The following is a 23,022-nucleotide window of genomic DNA, read 5'->3' as shown; positions in this document are numbered from 1 at the left end:
GCCGTGCAGGGTCCAAGGGCTTAGCAACACCAAGCCCACCCCTGATCGTAACCTCTCGTGTCCCCCAGCTGACCAGACCCTCGCCGTTACCGCGGCCCGCAGCACGCCTGGCCCCGCCGCAGCAGGAACCATCGCGCCGCCCCGCCCATGACTCCACCCACCTCTCCGGGCTCCGCCTACTCGGAACACGCTTTCCTCCTGGCCCCGGGCTCCGCCCCATGGGAACTCACGCCGCTCACCCCACCCCGGATCCTCCCACTTCGCCCTGGCTCCACCCTTCCGGAACTTGCACCACGCGTCCCATCCCGGCTCCGCCCACCGGATCCTGCCCCGTCCGCTCGGGGCCGCCCTGGGTCCGCCCGCTCAGCCCCTGGCTCCACCCACTCGGATTTGCACCTCCCGCCGGGGCCCCGCGGGCCGGGAACCTGCGCCGCTCGCCCCGCCCAGGCCCCGCCCGCCCCGTCCCAGGCTCCACCGCCCGGGAACTGCAGCATCGACCCCCGGCTCCCTCCACGCCGTCCCGACGACGCGCGAGGGCCGCGTTACGCCGGCTCCTCCCCCTCTGCCCGGGGGCTGTTCCAGGCGGGTCGTCTCAGGCCGGTACCCCGGCGCAAGCTACCCCGCCATGGAGGGGGCTGTCCCCACTGCCGCAGCCGCCCACTACCAGCCGGCCAGCCCCCCGCGGGACGCCTGCGTCTACAACAGCTGCTACTGGTGAGCGGGTGCGGGTGCAGCCTCCGCATCTCCCCAGCTCGCTCGGCCGCAGCGTCCAGCAGGGCCCCGCCTCTTCCCGGCCCCTCCCCAGGGGCGCTCGGGGCCTCGACTGGCGAGTTTTGCAGTTTGCGGGGAGGACGGATCGGGAATGGCAGCCCTCGTCTCTTGAGTAGAGCGTGGGCATTTGGATTGGGGGACGGATTCCCCAGGAACGGTGGGGTCGGTGGTGCATTACTTCTGCCTGGCGCTTTTCGCCTGGACGTTTCTCGGCGGGATCTCAGTGCTTGGGGGCCAGGAAGGGGGATTGGAGGCGAGGGTGGAGCGCAGAGAGCCTTTGGAAATTAACTCCATTGAAGCCTGTGTGGTTGTACGTTGATGCGAAGGTCATTTTAATTTTGAGAAAGAATGGGGGCACAAAGATTTTGCAGTAACTTTGCCAGGGTCACCCAGCTAATAGCAGCCAGGAATCCAGTTTGGGACCTCTTTTACCAGAAACCATGATGTTAACCGCTGTGCTGTCATTATGATGGCGATTACACTTGCACATCACTTGCTGCATGCCAAGCATTGTAATTCTGAGTGCTTTCTGTAAAATAATTCATTTGAACCACAGGAGCCCCACCGCGGGTAGATAGTGTTCTCTGCATTTTGAAGATGAGAACACTGAAGCACACAGGGGTACAAGTAATTTGCCTAAGGACGTAGCTAGTGAGTGAAGGAATGGGGATGTACGTTCAGAGTTTGGCTCTGAGTCCACACGCTGTACCCCTCTTTTAGGCCGCCTGCGTAGCAGAAGCATCACTCCTAACCTTTGTCCTTTTCACTCCCACAGCTGCACTTCCCTTGCCTGAGTAATGACTTCTTCCCCAATTTCCAGTCCCTGCACAAGAAACCTTAGGGCCAGCTAAAACCTCCTTTTCTTCTTTCAGCTGGTCAACAAATCACTGCCACCAAGAGCTTAATATTTGTTCAGCTCCTACTGCATGTGAGGCCTAGTGCCAAGTGCTTCCATCCATGCCTGGGAGACAGGTTCCATGACCGTCATTATCCTCATTTTACTAATGAAAAGACTGAGCCACAGAGTGCCTGTTGTTTGCCCAAGATCACAGATGTAGCAAGTCTTGGTGTTGAAACCAGAACCTCTGCAATGCCTGAGTCCATGCTTCCGCCCTGCCTCTCACCTAAATCCTATTAGCTCTTGTCCATAACGTCCATTCATTATTTTATTCATTCATTCAATAAGTGTTTACTAGGCACTTGGAGTGTGTGATGCGTGATTCTAGGCACAAGGGATACAGCTGTGAACAAAATAGACAGATTCCCTGGTCTGGTAAGATCTCATGGCTCTTAGGTTTTGCAGACAAAAACAGGTAAGCCATGTTTGGGTGGTGTTAAGTGCTGTGAGAACAAATAAAACAAGGTGAGGGATGGTGACTCATACTGTTTCATACAGTCGTGGACAGAATGAATGGGCATGGCTGTGTTCCAGTGAAACTACAGTATTAGGATATTTAAGGAAGACGTTGTTGATAAGGTGATATTTGAACAGAGAGCTGAAGAAAAAGAGGGTGGGAGCTTTGTGGATATTGGAGGAAGATCATTCCAGGCAGGAGGAGCAGCAGGTGCAAAGGCTCTGAGAAGGAAGTGTGCCGTGAGTGTTCCAGAACACCAAGGAGGCTGGCACAGTTGGAGTGATTTGGTGGAAGAATGGTGGGAAATGAATGTCTCTTCAATAGAGCTTCTCCTTTTAGTTTGTCTCCTTAGCTGTCAGGGCCTGTTCCAGTCCTTCCTAGCAGGCCTCCCTGTCCAGCTTGCTCCTATCCCGTCAGGTCTGTAACTTTCACTGGCTTCACACTGCCCAAAGCTGTTCTAAATTTGAATGTGCTGGAGAATCACCTGGAAGCTTGTAAACCGTGTAGATCTTAGGGTCCCACCTCAGACAGTCTGGATGTGTGAGCAGCGCAGTGCAGGGGCCTGAGTCTGTTCTATCGATTGCTTTTCAAGGAATACAGGCATAGACAGTAAAGTCTATCCTGAGCATAGCAGGCCCTCTAAGATCTGGCACTGTCTGTTCCTCCAACCTCATTTTGAACCTGCCTTCTGTGCTCTACCCCAGGGTTTCTCACCCTTGGCTCTGTTGACGTTTTGAGTATGTTAAGTCTTTGTTAGGGGGGGCTGTCCTGTATGTGGTAGGATGTGAGGCAGCATCCCTGGCCTCTACTGGTGGCACCTTCCCCCAATATGTGACAACCAAAAATGTCTCCAGACATTGCCAAATGTCCCCTGGGGGCAAAGTCACCTCTGAGTGAGGACAGTGCTCGCTCTCTCTGAACACATCAGATAGGTACAGTTGTTACTTACTACATTTGTTTTTGTGGGTTCTTCTGACTTGAAATAAATGCCTTCTTTCTGCGTCTGTTAGCTTCTGTCAGATGTTACTTACCTTTAAGACCCAGCTTAATGATAATAGTGGTAGGCAGTATTTGTGTGGCACTGTGTGGTTTGCAGAGCACTCAGATTTGGTTGTAATTGTTTTGTATTTTTCCAGCATTTGTTGGGCACCTGCTGTGTGCCAGGAATCCTCCTCTTCTCTATGCTTCTCTGACCTCAGCCCATCACCAGTAACCCTTGCAGAATGTTGACCCTAATGCTGCTTTGTTAGCCTTTCTACTATCAAAATAATGAACTGACAGGTTAGGACATTATTATCACACCTCCCGCTTTTTTTTTTTTTTTTTACCAGTTACATTGGTGCCAGAACTCACACCAAATCCACCAAATCTTTCTATTCCAACAGTGACTCCTAGCATTTCCAAGAATAAGGCCCTCTTTTAAAAAAAAATTTTTTTTTTTTTTTTAAGATTTTATTTTTTTTCCTTTTTCTCCCCAAAGTCCTCCCGGTATGTAGTTGTATATTCTTCACTGTGGGTCCTTCTAGCTGTGGCATGTGATGCTGCCTCAGCGTGGCTTGATGAGCAGTGCCATGTCCGCGCCCAGGATTCGAACCAACGAAACACTGGGCCGCCTACAGCGGAGTGCACGAACTTAACCACTCGGCCACGGGGCCAGCCCCCAAACAATGATTTTTTTTTTTTATTAAGATTATGATAGATTACAACCTTGTGAGATTTCAGTTGTACATTATTGTTAGTAATGTTGTGGGCACACCACTTCACCCTTTGTGCCCTTCCCCCACCCCCCCTTTTCCCTGGTAACCACCGATCGGTTCTCCGTGTCTATATGTTAACTTCCACCTATCAGTGGGGTCATATAGAGTTCATCTTTCTCTGTCTGGCTTATTTCGCTTAACATAATACCCTCCAGGTCCATCCATGTTGATGCGAATGGAACAATTTGGTCCTTTTTTATGGCTGAGTAGTATTCCATTGTGTATATATACCATATCTTCTTTATCCAGTCATCAGGTTCTGGGCATTTAGGTTGGTTCCACGTCTTGGCTATTGTAAATAATGCTGCAATGAACATAGGGGTGCATGTGATTCTTGGGATTGCTGATTTCAGATTCTTAGGGTAGATACCCAGTAGTGGGATGGCTGGGTCATAGGGTATTTCTATTTTTAACTTTTTGAGGAATCTCCATACTGTTTTCCATAGTGGCTGCACCAGTTTGCATTCCCACCAACAGTGTATGAGGGTTCCTTTTTCTCCACAACCTCTCCAACATTTGTCACTTTTGGTTTTGGATATTTTTGCCAATCTAATGGGTGTAAGGTAATATCTTAGTGTAGTTTTGATTTGCATTTCCCTGATGATTAGGGATGATGAACATCTTTTCATGTGTCTCTTGGCCATACTTATATCTTCTTTGGAGAAATGTCTGTTCATGTCCTCTGCCCATTTTTTGATCGGGTTGTTTGTTTATTTGTTGTTAAGCTGTGTGAGTTCTTTGTATATTATGGATATTAATCCTTTGTTGGATAAGTAGCTTGTAAATATTTTTTCCCAATTAGTGGGCTGTTTTTTTGTTTCAATTCTGTTTTCTCTTGCTTTGAAGAAACTCTTTAGTCTGATGAAGTCCCATTTGTTTATTCTTTCTATTGTTTTCCCCACCTGAGGAGTTATAGTGTCCGAAAAGATTCTTTTGAAACTGATGTCAAAGAGTGTACCACCTATATTCTCTTCTAGAAGACTTATTGTTTCAGGCCTAACCTTTAAGTCTTTGATCCATTTTGAGTTTATTTTTGTGAATGGTGAAAAAGAATGATCGATCTTCATTCTTTTACATGTGGCTGTCCGGTTTTCCCAACACCATTTGTTGAAGAGACTTTCTTTTCTCCATTGTAGGCCCTCAGCTCCTTTGTTGAAGATTAGCTGTCCATAGATGTGTGGTTTTATCTCTGGGCTTTCAATTCTGTTCCATTGATCTGTGTACCTGTTTTTGTACCAGTACCATGCTGTTTTGATCACTGTAGCTTTGTAGTATGTTTTGAAATTGGGGATTGTGATGCCTCCGGCTTTGTTTTTCTTACTTAGGATTGTTTTAGCAATTCGCGGTCTTTTGCTGCCCCATATGAATTTTAGGATTCTTAGTTCAATTTCTGTAAAGAATGCCCTTGGGATTCTGATTGGGATAGCGTTGAATCTGTAGATTGCTTTAGGTAGTATGGACATTTTAACTATGTTTATTCTTCCAATCCATGTGCATGGAATGTCTTTCCATCTCTTTATGTCATTGTCCATTTCTTTCAAGAAAGTCTTATAGTTTTCATTGTATAAATCTTTCACTTCCTTGGTTAAATTTATCCCAAGGTATTTTATTCTTTTCATTGCCGTTGTGAATGGGATTGAGTTCTTGAGTTCTTTTTCTGTTGGTTCATTGTTTGTGTATAGAAATGCTACTGATTTATGTATGTTGATTTTATACCCTGCAGCTTTGCTGTAACTGTTGATTATTTCTAATAGTTTTCCTGTGGATTCTTTGGGGTTTTCTATATATAAGATCATGTCGTTTGCAAACAGCGAGAGTTTTACTTCTTCATTGCCTATTTGGATTCCTTTTATTTCTTTCTCCTGCCTAATTGCTCTGGCTAACACCTCCAGTACTATGTTGAATAGGATTGGTGAAAGTGGGCACCCTTGTCTTGTTCCTGTCCTCAGAGGGATGGCTTTCAGTTTTTGTCCATTGAGTATGATGTTGGCTGTGGGTTTGTCATATATGGCCTTTATTATGTTGAGGTACTTTCCTTCTATACCCATTTTATTGAGGGTTTTTATCATAAATGGGTGTTGGATCTTGTTGAATGCTTTCTCTGCATCTATTGAGATGATCATGTGGTTTTTGTTTCTCATTTTGTTAATGTAGTGTATCACGTTGATTGACTTGCGGATGTTGAACCATCCCTGTGTCCCTGGTATAAATCCCACTTGATCATGGTGTATAATTTTTTTTACGTATTGCTGTGTTCGGTTTGCCAGAATTTTGTTGAGGATTTTTGCATTTATGTTCATCAGTGATATCGGCCTGTAGTTCTCCTTCTTTGTGTTGTCCTTGTCAGGTTTGGGGATCAGAGTGATGTTGGCTTCATAGAATGTGTTGGGGAGTACTCCATCTTCCTCAATTTTCTGGAATAGTTTGAGAAGGATAGGTATTAAATCTTCTTTGAATGTTTGGTAGCGTTCTCCAGAGAAGCCGTCTGGTCCTGGACTCTTATTTTTGGGGAGGTTTTCGATTACTGTTTCTATTTCTTTACTTGTGATTGGCCTATTCAGATTCTCCATTTCTTCCTGGTTCAGTTTGGGGAGGTTGTAAGAGTCCAGGAATTTGTCCATTTCTTCTAGGTTGTTCAATTTGTTGGCATATAGTTTTTCATAGTATTCTCTTATGATCCCTTGTATTTCTTTGGTATCTGTTGTGATTTCTCCTCTCTCATTCCTAATTTTATTTATTTGAGATTTCTCTCTTCTTTTCTTGGTGAGTCTGGCCAAGGGTTTGTCAATTTTGTTAATTTTTTCGAAAAACCAACTCTTTGTTTCATTGATCCTTTCTATTGTCTTTTTAGTTTCAATATCATTTATTTCTGCTCTTATTTTTATTATTTCCCTCCTTCTGCTGACTCTAGGCTTTGTTTGTTCTTCTTTTTCTAATTCTGTTAGGTGTCGTTTGAGGTTGCTTATGTGAGCTTTTTCTTGTTTAGTGAGGTGAGCCTGTATTGCGATGAATTTCCCTCTTAGGACTGCTTTTGCTGCATCCCAAATGATTTGGTATGACGTGTTCTCATTTTCATTTGTCTCCAGATAATATTTGATTTCTTCTTTAATTTCTTCAATGATCCATTGTTTGTTGAGAAGCGTGTTGTTTAGTCTCCACATTTTTGCACCTTTCTCTGCTTTTTTCTTGTAGTTGATTTCTAGTTTAATAGCGTTATGATCAGAAAAGATGCTTGATATTATTTCAACTCTCTTGTATTTATTGATGTTTGCTTTGTTTCCCAGAATGTGGTCTGTTCTTGAGAATGTTCCATGCGCACTTGAGAAGAATGTGTAGCCTGCTGTTTTTGGATGAAGTGTTCTATGTATATTTATTAAGTCCATCTGGTCTAATTTTTCATTTAATTCTATAATTTCCTTGTTGATTTTCTGTCTGGATGTTCTGTCCATTGGTGTTAATGGTGTGTTGAGGTCCCCTACTATTATTGTATTGTTGTTGATGTTTTCTTTTAGTTCTGTTAAGAGTTGCTTTACAAATTTTGGTGCTCCTGTGTTGGGTGCATATATATTTACAAGTGTTATGTCTTCTTGGTGGAGAGTCCCTTTTATCATTATATACTGTCCCTCTTTGTCTTTCTTTACCTGTTTTACTTTGAAGTCTACTTTGTCTGATATTAGTATAGCGACACCTGCTTTCTTTTGTTCATTATTAGCTTGGAGTATTGTCTTCCATCCCTCACTCTGAGTCTGTGTTTGTCTTTGGGGCTGAGGTGTGTTTCCTGGAGGCAGCATATTGTTGGGTCTTTTTCTTTGATCCATCCTGCCACTCTGTGTCTTTTGATTGGAAAGTTCAATCCATTTACATTTAGAGTGATTATTGAAATGTGGGGGCCTACCGCTGCCATTTTATGTCTTGTTTTCCGGTTCTCTTCAATTTCCTTTGTTTCTCGTCCCATGGTTTAGTCTGTTCTGATGTAGAGCTGCTACTCTCTGTTGTTGTCCTTCTACTTATCTCCTTTGCTCTTGGTTTTGTGGTCCCTTTCCTTTTTTTGATTTTTCAGGAATGAGGGTTTCCCTGAGCATTTCTTGAAGAGGAGGTTTGGTGGCAATGAACTCCCTTAATTTTTGTTTATCTGGGAAAGTTTTTATTTCTCCATCGTATTTGAAGGATATTTTCGCTGGGTAGAGAATTCTTGGCTGTAGGTTTTTGTCCTTCAGATTTTTGAATATATCATTCCACTCTCTTCTAGCCTGTAAAGTTTCTGCTGAGAAGTCTGCTGAAAGCCTGATGGGGGTTCCTTTGTAGGTTAATTTCTTCTGCCTGGCTGCCCTTAGTATTCTCTCCTTGTCGTTGACCTTTGCTAGCTTCACTACTATATGTCTTGGGGTTGGTCTACTTGCATTGATAAAGTTTGGAGATCTATTGGCTTCTGTCACATGAAGTTCCATCTCCCTCCCCAGGTTTGGGAAGTTCTCAGCCATTATTTCTTTGAATAGGCTTTCTGCCCCCTTCTCCCTCTCTTCTCCCTCTGGTATACCTATAATCCTTAGGTTGCATCTCCTAATTTGCGTCAGATAATTCTCGGAGAGTTTCTTCATTTCTTTTTAGTCTTCGCTCTCTCTCCTCCTCTGCCTGCAGCATTTCTATATTTCTATATTCCAAACTGCTAATTCTTTCCTCCATATTATCGGTCCTACTGTTCAGTGCGTCTAGATTTAAAAAAAATTTTTTTTTAAAGATTTTATTTTTCCTTTTTCTCCCCAAAGCTCCCCAGTACATAGTTGTGTATTTTTAGTTGTGGGTCCTTCTAGTTGCGGCATGTGGGATGCCGCCTCAGCATGGCTTGATGGGTAGGGCCATGTCCATGCCCAGAATCCGAACTGGCGAAACCCTGGGCTGCCGCAGTGGAGTGTGCGAACTTAACCACTTGGCCATGAGGCCGGCCCCTAACGCCCTCTTTTTATTAACATCAGAAGTTTTGAGATCCTCCTACGTGATGTTAATTGTACTCTTCAAAAAAAAATTGATGATGAAAAGTGACTACAAGTTCAGTAACTCTTATGTTTAAATTTGATTTTTCCCTATGTGACATTCACACATCTTTGAAAAATAATAGGCAAAGTGTGTCCAAGGCACATGTGTCTTCAGCCTCCCCCCCCAGTGCTTGGTTCATATGAATTCTCAAACTCTCTGCATTAACTCTGCCCATCCTCGGGATGGGGGGAAGGGGAAAAAACAAGAAGAAACTAGTGACCTATCCCCCTTCCATCTTCCCACATCCCTTAAAATGAATGACTCCCTCCTCTATCCTTTCTCTATGCATCTTTATGGCCTTCTATGATGCTTGCTTATTTATGGATCTGTGTGTCTCCTCTCTCCGTCTGTGAGGTATAATTTATCATTATGGCCCCTAAGCACTCAGCACTGTGCTTTGTACATCACATTTGTTGAAGACGTTTGTGGTCAGCTCTCCAAAACATCTATAGGCTGGACAGACAGATGTCTTCGCCAAACTTGGTCTTAGAACATCCAGATTGAAAAAATTTTGGCTATGACATGTTATGAAATAGTAAATTTTTGTTACTCCATACTACATATCCTTTGGAAGTAGTTAGTAGCAATTTTCTGCTGTTACCTCTACCACCCGTTTTTCTGTAAGGTTTCCTAAGATATTTTAGAGAAAAACAAAATCATAGGAGAAAAATACAGATGCTCAACTTCGGTACTGTAAGCCTGGTCGTACGGAGCATTGAGACAGTAGAGAAGGGCTAGACTTGTGAATTGAAAGTATGTATTCCGTAAAATGGTGACAGTCCTCAATGCCTTTCATTGCTTCATTTTTAGGTAGCGTGGTGTAGATGGCTGGAAATTAGGCCTTGACAGATTGAGTTGTGTGTGTGAGCAGAGTGTTGGTGTAGTTTATTTTGAACAAAGGTGCTGTGTGGCTCGTTGGAAAAAGACAGGAACACAGAGGCTGGTTTTTGAACACAGCCAGCACTGACTGTGCTTGCCCATGTAGGATTGTGGCTGTGGCTACCAGTGTGGCTTGGTTTGATGCACTGGGCATCGCTTTACTTAGGTTCTGACCACTGCTTCAGATAACTAAAGGCCTGTCATATAAAAGAGGGATTCATCTGGGGCAGAGCTACAGGAAGCTGGATTTCAGTTCAGTATGAGAGAGAACTTTCTAAAAGTCAGGACCTCCTCCTTACCAGAAGGGTCTGGGGAATCCCACTCCCAGGGGCTCCTTCTGAAAGAGTTCCTGGACAGATCACATAACTGCCCCCATCCTTTCTAGCCGGCAGCCCTCCTATCCAAAACACCCATCCTGCCCCATTCCTAAGGGGAGTGGGGAACCAATGTTAACTAAGATTTATTGAGTGTTTATAGTATGATGTGATTATGCCCATTTTACAAATCAGAAAAGCAGACCCTCAGAGAGGTTACGATGTTCAAAGCTTCTTGCATTTTAAGTGGCTGGGTTGAAATGCCAGCTGTATCCCAACAATGGGCCCCAGAGCTTGTAGAATGTTGACATAGCATTGGATCAGTTATAAAATGCCTCCATACGCAAGCACTCCTGGGGGCCATAATGAGCTCTGTGTTTGGAGAGGTGTGCACACATAGTATAGGTAGGGTAACACCTTGTGGGGGATGTTTTAGAGGAGGGTCAAACATTACCCAGTTGTTGGATAAGACCATGTTTGAGGTTTCTTCCAACTTTTTAAGGACATTATCAGTCTTTTGTTCAAATTTGGAAGACAGAGCATTCTTGCTTAATTATATTGACTAAACAATCATTTTATTTCAGTGAAGAAAATATTTGGAAACTCTGTGAATACATCAAAAACCATGACCAGTATCCTTTAGAAGAGTGTTACGCTGTCTTCATATCTAATGAGAGGAAGATGGTAAGTTGGCGGGTGAGTGCAGAAAGAAAACGAGATTTAAGATGATATTAGAAGCTAAATATAACGGGTTTAGTACTTTTCTAAAATTGCTTTATAAAATACAGCAACATTGTAAAATTTATTTTTGAGTGAGATTTTTTTCCTTCCGAGGCATAGTTGATTTAGAAGAGTTTAGTTCCTTCCTTGTAGTAAGGAAATAAGTGATGGTGTGTTTACACAGATTAAGTCTGTTTTCTTTACATATTAAGTTAAAGCTTTTTAAGTTGCTTAGATTAGAGTGATGTATCTCAGGTTTGAAGTAAAGATTTCTTTGTCTCTGGAGTTTAGATAGAACTATAGTAAACCTATGTGAAGTATTAAAAAAAGTAAGCCCTTCATATTTTATAGAGCGCTTTTGCAAGCATCATCTCATTTGATCCTAATGGAAACATCGTGAAGTAGGCAAAGTTCAGACAACTGTCTCCGTTTTATGGATGAGGAAGTAGAGACTTAGGGAGGTTCCATGAATAATTAAGCGGGAAAGCAAGCCTTGAACCTGGCAGGCCTGATTCCTAGTCCAGGTCTCTTTCTACTCTCCAAAGAACATCATATAATTAATTTTTGCTCTTTCATTGTTAAGGACACGTGGCAGGATTTGGATTTCTTCTTCTTCACTCATTCTTTCACCTTGGTTGTTGGTTGCTTAGAAATATTTTATTTTTCCTTTCTGTGTTTCTTTAAAGAATGTACTAGTGGTTTAACTGAAGTTGTGGCTTATGAAGTTTATTGTGTTTCATAGATACCTATCTGGAAACAGCAGGCAAGACCTGGAGATGGACCTGTGATCTGGGTAAGATGGTCAATACAGAGAACCTCTGAGGCATTAGTACTTGTAATCTCTGAGTGGTCTTTTTTTTTTTTTTTTTTTGAGGATTAGCCCTGAGTTAACATCTGCTGCCAGTTCTCCTCTTTTTGCTGAGGAAGACTGGCCCTGAGCTAACATCCATACCTATCTTCCTCCACTTTATACGTGGGACGCCTACCACAGCATGGCTTGCCAAGCAGTGCTGTGTCTGCACCCGGGATCCGAACCAGCGAACCCTGGGCCACCAAAGTGGAACGTGTGCACTTAACTGCTGCGCCACTGGGCCGGACCACCTGTGTGGTCTTTACGTTTTGGTAAAGCACAAACGATAGGCCAGTAGAGAAAGGCTATGATGGTTATTAATAAATTGACTTCTTGAGAATAGATGTTATTTGGCCTCAGAGAGAAGCACTTAACAGGCATGCTTTCTTTTAATTTTGACATTATTATAGCAAAGATTTTAAATGGCTGATGTGGCAGATATATTTATGATCCTTTAGACTTTGATCCATTTAGCACTGGAAGGAACTTTAGTGGGATCTAGTCCAGCTGCACATTAGAATTGTCTGGAGACTGTGTTAAGCATACAGCTTTCTGATTAGTCAATTTAGAGAAGAGTTCAGGAATTAGTGTTCTTAGCAAACTGCCAGGTGACATGACTAGAATTTGAAAAACACGGATCTACTCCATCCCCTTCATTTTTCAGGTGAGGAAACAAGCCCAGAAAGGCAGAGCAAGTAGCTCAAGGTCATCTAGCCGATCAGGGGCAGGACTAGGTCTCAGGCCTGCGTCCTTTGCAGTCACGTCTATGTCACCCTCACCTGGCTCCCTGAAGAACGGAATTGTTTATGCTAATAAACATGAAGATCAAGAAAAAGAAAAACTCCATTCATCATTATGTAACAGATGTCTAGTTTTGGATAGTTATTTAAAATAAGATCATCTGAATTGGCTTCATTCATTTATTTAATATATATTTATTGAGAGCCTGTTACATGCTAGGCACAAAATAGACTCAAATCTCTGGCGTCATGGAGCTCACGTTCCCGCTTCCTTCACCAGCAGGTGATCTGCTCTAGCATTAAAGCCCAAATCCAGCAGTGTTGGGTTAGGAGCGAGGGCTCGGAGTCAGCAGACTGGGGTTAAGTGCCAGGCCTCCATTGCACTGAGTGAACTGGACATATTATTTTCCCTCTTGCTTCAGTGTCCTCCTCTGGTCCGTGGGGTTGAGGGCTTAACTGAAAGAATGCTTTTGAAGCATTACCCTGGTATCTGGTGTGGTGTCAGGTCCTGGTGCTCGAGAAGTGTTAGCTATTATTGTTAGCAATGCCACGGAACCCCTGTTGCAGACTGTCCATCTGCCCTAGAAGTCATCCCCAGTGCTGCCACTCAGCTGATTTTGAGTCATGGCCTTGCTTCCTGTCTTAGGGAAAGGATGTGTGGTCATGTCCCCCTTACATGACATCTCATGGCAGCTCAGGGTGGGGAATCCTGTTGCAGGAAGTCTCCCCATGCCCCCTGGTGGATTTATCCGTGCCTCACTGCTGTCCTCTTGTAGGAAATGGGTAGGCCCCCCGGAGTGTGTAGAGAAACCAAACCCCAAGGAGCAGATCACCTTCTAGCTGGGCATCCCTTCCCCCAGCCCCCTGGTCTTTCCCTGGCAATTGGGCGAGCCCTGTACCCAGCTCAGAGAGTGAGGCTGCTGCTTAAATCTGCGTTCCTTGGCTCCACATTTGCGCTAGGAAGGCAATTCCTAGTCATCAGCCGTCTGGTATGTAGGAATATGGACCTGAACTAACCAGCAGGTTGCAGGTATTCACTGTTAACGCCTTTTCACAAGTCATATCTTCTTTCTGGAAAGCTCTCCCTTCAGGCAAGATTCAGCAATGGCTGCCCTTCCTCAGTGAAACTCTTCTTGGCAGTTGGGCCTCCATTCCCTCTGTTTCTTGGTTGGCTTTTAGAAAGACCACACATTTACATAAATAATCTCATTAATTCTCCCAGTAACACTCTGAGGTAAACACTGCAGTTATCTCCATTTTGTAAAAGAGGAAACTGAGGCTGGTAGGTAGAGGGGCTGAGGTTTGAAGCAGGCTCCCTGACTTCAGGATTCCCTTACCTGCACGTTCTCTGCCTCCTTATTCTGTCTCATCATCGTGCTGTCTGGCAACAATTCTTCCATGTCCCACTCACTTCTCTGGGATTTCCTTGAGGGTCAGGACTTAGCTTTCTCATCTTCATATCTGTGTTTCAACAGAACAGTTTCCCACAAGTAATAGGGAGTATGTACTTCAGAAAAACTGTACTATGAGGTAGAAGATGTCAAGAGAGAAAGAGATTTTGGGTAAGGCAGAGACTACTTCTGGCTGGAGGTGGGAGAAGTCAAAAATGGACTCATAGGGGGAGAAAGCATTTGAGCCGGAGCTCAAGTGATGGACGTGGGGAGAGAGGTGGAGACGGTTGCTGCGGATGGAGGGGAGTAACGTGAACAAGCCCAGGGGAAGAGAATTGTGGACTCTTACAGGGGGAGCAGCTCTTTGTTTATTCATCTAGAGAGTAGGCTGCATTACGAGGAGTAGAGGGAAAAAGCATCCATTTCTGAGGCTGTTTCTGCTTTACTAAGATAGAATTGGAGCCAAAGGAAGCACTTCAGGCTCTAATGGTGCACCATGGCCAGTCGCAATTAATTATCTTCCCCACCTCACAGGGTCAAATGAAGTAACATTTGAGAAAGTGCTTTGTAAGCTCCCAAGCACTAGAAATGTAAGACGGTGTTACTAGTGTACTAATGTGATTGAACTTTTTCTCTCTCACTGCTGTTCCCTGTGAGAGCGTTTGTCTTCTGAGGAACTCAAAGCACCAGCCTGCCCTCGTGCCCCTTGATAACCTCCCTCACATCCCTCCCAGCAGTGCCCAGTGTCTGGGAGTGAGAGTGGGAATTCCCATAGGCACTGTGCCTGAGCTGTGTGGGAGAAGTTCTCTTTATCCATCTTCCTTGATGGTTATGGATTAGGGCTTGGCTGATTTAAAAAAAAAAAAAAAGTAGAAAACCAAGCTTTTTCTTTCTTTTAATTACAAATGTAGTATAAAACAAGAAATTAAAGTCCTTCTTCCCCTCTCCTTGCTAACCTTAAGCAGTTCCATTTGTTAATAATTTGCAAGATATCCTTGTAGACTTTCCCTCTGTATTCATATGCATGCAAATGTATTTCTGAAGGCACGTGTGTGTCTTTATATACACAAAGCTTTTTAAAAATAATGTATAATACATATCCTGCAGATGCTTTTTCCTTCCAGCTGTATAATATGGACCTTTTTCTATTTTCCACATAAATTTATCTAATTGTTTTTAGCAGCTGCACAGTATTCCATCATATTCCCACATCGTGGCTTATTAACCATTCCCTTCTTGGTGGGTTTTTGTTGTTTCTGTATTTTCACTATTATAAACAATGCTGCAGAGATTTTCTTTACATGCGTATGGCCATTTTCTGTAGGATAGATTCCTAGACGTAAAATTGCTGGGTCAAGGGGTATACATTATTAATGTATATGAACATTTCCACTTTTTAGTTAACTGTTCCCTGTCACTAGACATTTGATCTGATTTCAGTGTTTTGTGTTTGTTTTATTTTGGTGTCATAAGGAGGGCTGTGTTAGCCTTGTTTCCCTTTTTCATGATATATATGCGTTATTACTGTAATGTTGGAATTCACCGTCATAAAGTATCTTGGCTAATTTCAGCAACTTTGACTTCTAGGATTACCATGTTGTCTTGCTTCATGTTTCAAGTGGAGGACAGAGCTTCATTTATGATCTCGACACCATCCTGCCATTTCCCTGTCCCTTTGACATTTACGTAGAAGACGCCTTTAAGTCTGATGAGGACATCCATCCACAGTTTAGAAGGTGAGGAAATTCAGGGTGGATTTTCCTACTTTCTGAAGTCATACTTTGACAAGTACACAGAGTTTGTTTGTTTTTGCATTTCTTTCGTAAAGATCACTTGTCTTGGCATCACCATTGAATTGATACTTGAAAATGACTACCCAGATAATTCAAAACATTTTAAAGTTGTAAAAGTTGTCCATTGTATAAATGGTTGGCAGTCTTTTAAAAATTTGTGTGATACCATCCCAGACATTTTCTTAAAGTCATTTTGGGGATTTTCTTGTACTCTTGTTTTTGGGAGTGTGGGCGGGCGGGGTGGGGTGGGGGAGCTGAATGCCTTATGATGCCAAAATTTTGAGGGCTGTGATGGCAGCACCTGAAAATTATGCTCTTTGCCGCTGATACATAATGGAGTAAATAAAGGGAACCAGATATCTTTCTGTGCCTTTGTAGTTTTGGATTTCAGCTGATCATTTCTCGTGGCTTCTTTGACAGGTAATAAAGCTGCATATATATTCATGTATTACTAATAGTAAAAATGCCCACGTAGTTTTGTGCATGTCCTAGAAAATGAATCTGTATAAAAATTGAGTTAGAATTTCAATTGTGATACCTCCCTGATATAAATGAATGTTGATGTATCTGCAGGAAATTTAGAGTGATCCGTGCAGATTCATATTTGAAGAACTTTGCTTCTGACCGTTCTCACATGAAAGATTCCAGTGGGAACTGGAGAGAACCTCCTCCATCCTATCCGTGCATTGAAACTGGAGGTGAGCCAAAGATGTCCGGTCACTGTGCAGCTCAGCTTTTCCCCTTCACCAAAGACAAAAATGGCATTATTCTTTTACTAAAACTCCCTGAGTAGAAGGAGAGAAGCGGGAGTATAGTTCTGTTTGTTTATTAGATTCAGAAAAGGAGGTACAGAGAGCAGGACTGGAGGCACAAGAACCCGTGGGAGAGGAGAGGTGATAAGGAGCAGAACCACAGCACTTGCTGGAGTGTTGGTTGTACCTACTGCTGGGACACTGGACTTCAGGAGATCTGCGTGTTTGTGTCATTTAACAGTGGGGCTTGTAGCACCCTCCTGTGGTAGGGTTTCACGTTACGGTGAAAGAAATCCCCAGTGCAGCCTTGTGATGTGTGACATGTCATTTCACTGGCTCTGTAATAAAATCTGCATGAGAGGGAGGTGAGAGCTAGCGGATTTTATGGTACCGCTCATCTCAGTTATGTGCTTTTAGGCATCAGGCCAATTAATAATTTCTTGAGATTTAAGTTGATAAAGCATTCTTCGCCCTATTGCTATTGTTTGGCCTTCACATGAGTTTGGAACATTATTTATGATTGTAAGTAATTCACAGCCTTGCCATTTGTTGGTGAGATCATCCCATCCCATGGACAATACTGTCTATGTGAAAGTGCTCTGTGAGCTGTGCAACATGTCCGAAAAATAGGACAGCCATATTCAGAGTTCAGCAAGGAAGAAAGTGAAAAATATATTTGGCATATTCGAAGGGAGTGAACACTAAAAGAGGATGCAAACTGATTTTTGAGGCTTTCCGTGAAAAGCTCTTGTAAGTTTAACCTTTATATTGGAATTGCTTTTTGGTCCACCAGCCTGCTTCCCAGCCTCAGCGTTAGTAATGGGATAGCTCGTAGGTTAGGAGGCGGTTTGATGGGTCTACCTCTGAGTTTTGGACAACTGGCTGTACAGCGCGTGGTCTGGAACAATGCACCCTGGGCAGCTCCCCATTTCTCTTTTGGACATGAGCACTAATGCAGAGCCTAGTGCATAGTTGGCATTCAGTAAACACCACGTCAGCCATGATCCTATTTGAGTCATCCCTTTGGGTTTTGATGACTGGTACCCAGTAGGTGCCGTTTTGTGCTAGGCTTTGTGCCAGCCCCTTTACATATGAGTTTGATTTAATTTTCACCACAGCTCAACGGGGCAAGGTTTCCTTTCCACATTTGATAGAAGGTGGAAGTCATGAAGGATAAGCCCTTTGCCAAAGGGGCACAGCTAGAAAGTGGCAGGTCAGGTAGCACACGGTGCTTGAGGAGGGGTTTCTATGGGGAAAACAATGTCTTTTTTTGCCACATGTGTGATCAGTTCATCGGCGGCCCTCTGAACTTGGGGTTGAAACTAAAAGAAGTCTGCTCTGACTGTGGGGTAAACATGTTGGTTTCTCATGTAATAATTTAACCACATTGTATTGTTCTTTCATGTGGTAAATTCGTTACTTCAAGCCCTGTATTTATCAAAGGAATCCATTCAAAGTTAGGATAAGTGGGAATTACTGTTCGCTAATTAGTAGTGTTTTATTAAAAAAAAAAAGAAAAAAATGGTTCAAGAAAACGTCAAACTTAAAATTAACACGTGTTTTAGATATTTTACTAGCCGCTTCACTCAGTCCCCTGCATTTAGTTATGGGATTGACTCTTATGACTTAAAATTTAGTATATTTGATTTGTTATGCATTATGATTAAGCCTATCCACTTACTAATTTTGGGGGCCATTTGTCTGTAGGACCACTGTTTTCAATTCAGCATTTAATGTATTTTAAAGAAAGGAACTCATTTTTTTTTTCTTGATAAGAAGGAAGCTTAGATTTCCAATCGTACAGCCTTGCCCTAAAGACTCAGTTCCAGCATCAGCTACCCATGGCTCAGTTTTTAAGGACATTTCCCAAGTCTTAGACTGAATTACAGAGTACACCAAATTTGTCCCTCCTCTTTCTGAGCCCCTGCTGCCTCTTGTCTGCATATACCACTCATCTTCTTGCCCTCAGATGTGTTACAGTAACATTGGCTAATTTGTGCTGAGCTCAATGACTAGTTTCATGTAAATAGAAATGTTATTGTGCCTCTTGGGGAGGTTATAGGCAAATGCTTATTTGTTATACATATATATGCATTTTTAAATTTTTATTTTGTTTTTGTGCCTTGATCTTTTTAAGTAATGAATGCCTGCAGACAGTAATCATTTTTTATTTAATTATATTTAGAAGTCCTAGAAAAACAATACTATTGTATTTCAGAAGTTGAGGTTTCCTTTAGCAATTTGTTAAACGTTTTAGCCGACTTACATCCTGCTTATGTGAAGTCTGGCATCTACCCAGGTAAGCAAGAACTTCCGCCCACCTCTCCTTGGTGGTGTCTGTCTCTCCTTTGTTTCCAGTTTCTTGGTCATCCTGCATCCCCAGCTCTCTGATGACTACAACAAAAGTTCTGGTTTTGCCGATTAGCTTTTTTTGTTTAAGGGTGGTAGTGACTGTTCTAGTTTTCTATGTGCTAAGTGCCTACCTTTCTTTTTGAAAGATATTTTTCTTGGGTAATGAATGCTGGCTTCACATGGTTTTTCTTTCAGTTCTTTAGCTCTTTTATCACTAGTTGTCAGCGATTTAATTATGATGGACTGTAGTGTAGTTTTCTTTAGGCCTATTCCACTTGAGGTTTGTTAAAATTCTTAGATTAGTGGATTTATAGTTTTCATCAAATTTGGAAACATTTGGCCATTATTTTCTGACTCACCCCTCTCTTTTTTTTATTCTTATCCTTCAGCTACACGTATGTTGAATGGCTTGATATTACTCCTATAGGTCAATGATGTTCTGTTCATATTTTTCAGACTTTTTCTAAATGTGCTTCATTTTGAATAGTTCTTTTGTCTGTAAATTCATTGATCTTTTCTTCTGCATTAACTAATTTGCTGTTAATCCCATCCAGTACATTTTTTTCATTTTACATATTTTATTTTTAATCTCCAGAAATTCCGTTTGGGGCTTATTTACTATCTTCCATTTCTCTCTTCCTCACGCTCATGTTTTACTCTACTCTTCTGAACATATGGAACCTACAGTATTTATGCTGGTCCTTGTCTGCTAGTTCCATTATCTCTGTCATTTCGGTCTGTTTCTGTTGATTGATTTGGGTCATATTTTCCTGTTTCTTTGTATGATTTGTGATATTTGGTTAGATGCTGGACGTTGTGAATTTTACATTGTCAGTTTCTGGATCTTGAAGTGCTTTTTAAAAATGGTGTTGGATTTTCTTCTGGCGGGCAGTTAAATTAGTTGGAGTCAGTTGGATCCCTTCGAGGCTGCTGTTAAGCATCTTGAGTGCAGGTTGAGAGCAGCCTTCCATCTAGGGCTAACTCAGTCCCACTCCTCTGGCGTGACCCATCTGAGGACTCTACCAAATGCCTGTGTGTTAGGAATTCTCTCCACCCTCACTGGTGGGGACTGTGGAAGTTCTGGGGGTTATTAGACCAGCTACTTCCTGGTGTTTCTTTCCCTGGCCTTGTGAGATCAGTACTTAGCTAAAGACGGGTGTGTGTGAGCGCGTGCGTGAGGTGGGTCCCCTCTGGTCTCTGGAACTCTCTCTGCACAGCTCCCTCTTCTGATACTCTCCTTCCCCAGATCTAGCTGCCTGGGCCCTCCTGGACTTCGACCTCTGTCTTCTCACCTCAGGGAGACTGCCCGGCTGTTTGTGTTCCCCGCTCTATGCTGTGCTCTGGAAATGGCCTGGGGCAGCAAGCTGGAGTGATCCGAGGGCTCTCTCGCTTGTTTCTACTTCCTCAGGAGTCATGGTCGGATGCTGCCCATTGTCCAGTGTCTGGAAACAGTTGCTTCATGTATATTGTCCAGTTTTCTGGTAGATTACAGTGGAAGTACACTTCCCATAACAGTTCTTTGATGGGCAGAAGCAGAAATCTGTACACACCTAAAAAATTTTTTAGTACGGAAAATTTAAATCCTTTGCAAAACCAGACACAATAGTATATCAGACTTTCAACAGTTATCAGCTCCTGGCCAGTCGATTTATTTATATCTCATCCACTTTCCCCCTTCTCGTGTTACTTTGATAGCAAAGCAAATCCCAGATATTATGTCCTTTCAAGTCTAAATATTTCAGTATGACTCTCTAAAATACAAGGATTTCTTATTAAAAAAAATATGACCACAATACTATTACTACATCTACAAATTAACAGTAATTCTTTAAAATTATTTTATATCTTTCTAGTCAACGTTCAGATTCACACTTATCTCACAAAGTCATAATCTTTTTTCATCCAGTTTGCTTATTTGAATCAGGGTCCAAATAAAATCCCCAGATTGTGCTTGGTTGGTATGTCTCTTAAGAATCTTTTTTAACGTGTAGATTCCTTGTCCATCTCTTTGTTTTTTTCTTGTAATTTATTTCTTGAAGAAACTGAGCCTAGGAGAAATAGTCTGAATTTTGCTGATTGTATCTTTTTTGTATCCTCTGAATTTCCTCTGTAAATTGGCAGTTGAGTCCTATAAACTGGCAGTATGATTATTCATGCATGATTTCACTTAACTTTTTATTTTGAAATAATTTTAGCATCTAGAAAATTTGCTAAAACAGTACAGAGTTCCTATACACCTTTACTCAGATTCCCCTAACATTACATGTTATATAACCATAGTGTAATTATTAAAACCAAGAAAATAATATAATTGATACAAAAATATTGACGTAATACTATTGATACAATATTAACTTGTAGACCTTAATTAAATTTTGGAAGTTTTCCTACTGATTTCTTTTTTCTGGTCTAGAATCTAGCCCAGGATATTACATTTAGTCGTCATGTCTCCTCAGTCTCTTTCAATCTGTGACAATTCCTTTTTTTCCTTTTCATTTATTTTTCCTATTCATATATATTGACACTTTTGAAGAGTACTGGTCAGTTATCTTGTAGAGGACCCCTCAGTTTGGGTTTGTGCGATGTTTTGTCCTGATTAGATTAAGGTTATGCCTTTGAGACAAGAAATACCACAGAGGTGATGTTGAACTCTTATCTATTTGAATAATTTTCCTTACTTTTCGTCTTCTGGGTTGTTTTATTGCTGTTAAACCAAAATTGTGCTTTCAGTGAACATTTCTCTCGTGTACTTTTTTAGATTCCAAAATGAACCTGAATGATTTCATCAGCATGGATCCTGAGGTAGGGTGGGGAGCTGTCTACTCCCTGTCTGAATTTGTGCATCGGTTCGGCAGTCAGAACTACTGACATCTGGATGTAGAAGCGTGGAGAAATTCTAGGACATGAACCATCCATCCCTTTGTTGGGACAACAAACATAATGGTACCTTTGGCTTCGAATTATGTTTTCCTGTTCTAGTTCAGTTGAGTTGAAACATGGGTGAACAGAAAATAAATAAAAACTTTCTGTTGATATGTCAGGTTAAAACTTGATGTAGTGTGTGTTTGCTAAGGTACTCCTATGGCTCATTTGTTAAACCATGTGATGACTTACGCAGTAATTGCTTTTGTTATGATAGATGCGTGGACTTTGTGTCTGTTCTGGGTGTTTCGTTCTCTCCAGCTACACTGTAAGCTCCTTGAGGGTGAGGCTGTGGCTCACGGCTCTGTGAATCTCTCATGCCCGTTATAAAAGTGCGCGTTAAATATTTGCTAGCGGTTGTGCTGCTGTCTGAAGAGGGCTGATAACTGTGAGCTGAATCAGCAATAAGTATTAGTCTTTTTGGACTATTATGTTCTTTAAAAAGATTGCAGCCCTCTCAGGCTTGAGTGTTATTTGGCCTATTTATATATGTTTTTAAAATAAAATTGATGTAAAATTCGTTTTGTTTTGAAGATTTTGTGTCACTCTTGATGATCTGAGATACCCAAGAATGTCTTCAATTGCAGATGGGAACCGTGGCTCTAAAATACATTTATCGACTTTCCTTCTTGAAGATGAAATTTTGGGAATTTGCCTTTATTCATATAATTCCAAATAAAAGATGTTTGGCATTATATAGCACTAGCTCTCATTCATGTCTTCATGATCCTAGTTGTAAAAATGAGCAATTTTGGGGGCTGGCTCATGGCGTAGTGGTTAAGTTCGGTGCACTCTGCTTCAGCAGTCAGGGTTCGTGGGTTCAGATCCCGCGTGCAGACCTACACCACTTGTCAGCCATGCTGTGGCAGCAAGCCACATACAAAATAGAGGAAGATTGGTACAGATGTTTTCCACATCCTCTCCCACATTTGTTATTTTTTGTCTTGGTAATTATAGCCATTCTAATGGATGTAGGGTGATATCTTATTGTATTTTTGATTTGCATTTCCCTAGTAATTAGTGACGTTGAACATCTTTTCATGTGCCTGTTGGCCATCTGTATATCTTCTATGGAAAAATGTCTGTTCCCATCCTCTGCTCATTTTTCCGTCAGATTGTTTGTGTTTGTTGTTGTTGAGTTGCAACAACATGGATGTCCACCCACAGCCCCCAACTCCCAGACCCCTATCTTAGCAGTCCTGGTGGAGAGAGAATGTGTCTCTCTGAACGTCGATGCAGCAAATCCATACAGCAAATCCAGAGAACACTGTGACAGGTCATTCTTAGACTTGTCCAGTGGTGGGGTCCAAGCCTGCAGCTTAGGCTACATGCCTTTACCCATGGGCCACCAGGACCATGTGAAATGTGCAACGAAGAGTTCCCCAAAGGGCA

The 23,022-nt window shown here is 42.3% G+C and overlaps 1 protein-coding gene across 1 annotated transcript; it reads left to right on the top strand.

Annotated features, from left to right (window-relative positions):
- The first annotated feature begins 482 nt into the window (after positions 1-482).
- Positions 483-22,163, top strand: NTAQ1 (N-terminal glutamine amidase 1). Its single transcript, XM_046641576.1, has 6 exons — positions 483-714; positions 10,695-10,794; positions 11,573-11,623; positions 15,399-15,547; positions 16,178-16,302; positions 21,467-22,163. Exons 1-6 carry the CDS (start codon positions 626-628, stop codon positions 21,574-21,576), a joined length of 624 nt encoding a protein of 207 aa, XP_046497532.1. The 5' UTR covers positions 483-625; the 3' UTR covers positions 21,577-22,163.
- The last annotated feature ends 859 nt before the right edge of the window (positions 22,164-23,022 follow it).

The sequence above is a fragment of the Equus quagga genome, chromosome 16 (assembly GCF_021613505.1).
Source record: "Equus quagga isolate Etosha38 chromosome 16, UCLA_HA_Equagga_1.0, whole genome shotgun sequence".
NCBI classification, from domain to species: domain Eukaryota; kingdom Metazoa; phylum Chordata; class Mammalia; order Perissodactyla; family Equidae; genus Equus; species Equus quagga.
This window is presented reverse-complemented; position numbering and strand designations above follow the sequence as displayed.

Coding starts and splice junctions, on each gene's coding strand:
- NTAQ1 (XM_046641576.1), top strand. CDS start 626: ATGGAGGGGGCTGTCCCCACTGCCGCAGCCGCCCACTACCAGCCGGCC. Junction 10,795..11,572: donor TATCTAATGAGAGGAAGATG/GTAAGTTGGCGG, acceptor TGTGTTTCATAG/ATACCTATCTGGAAACAGCA. Junction 11,624..15,398: donor GAGATGGACCTGTGATCTGG/GTAAGATGGTCA, acceptor TTTGACTTCTAG/GATTACCATGTTGTCTTGCT.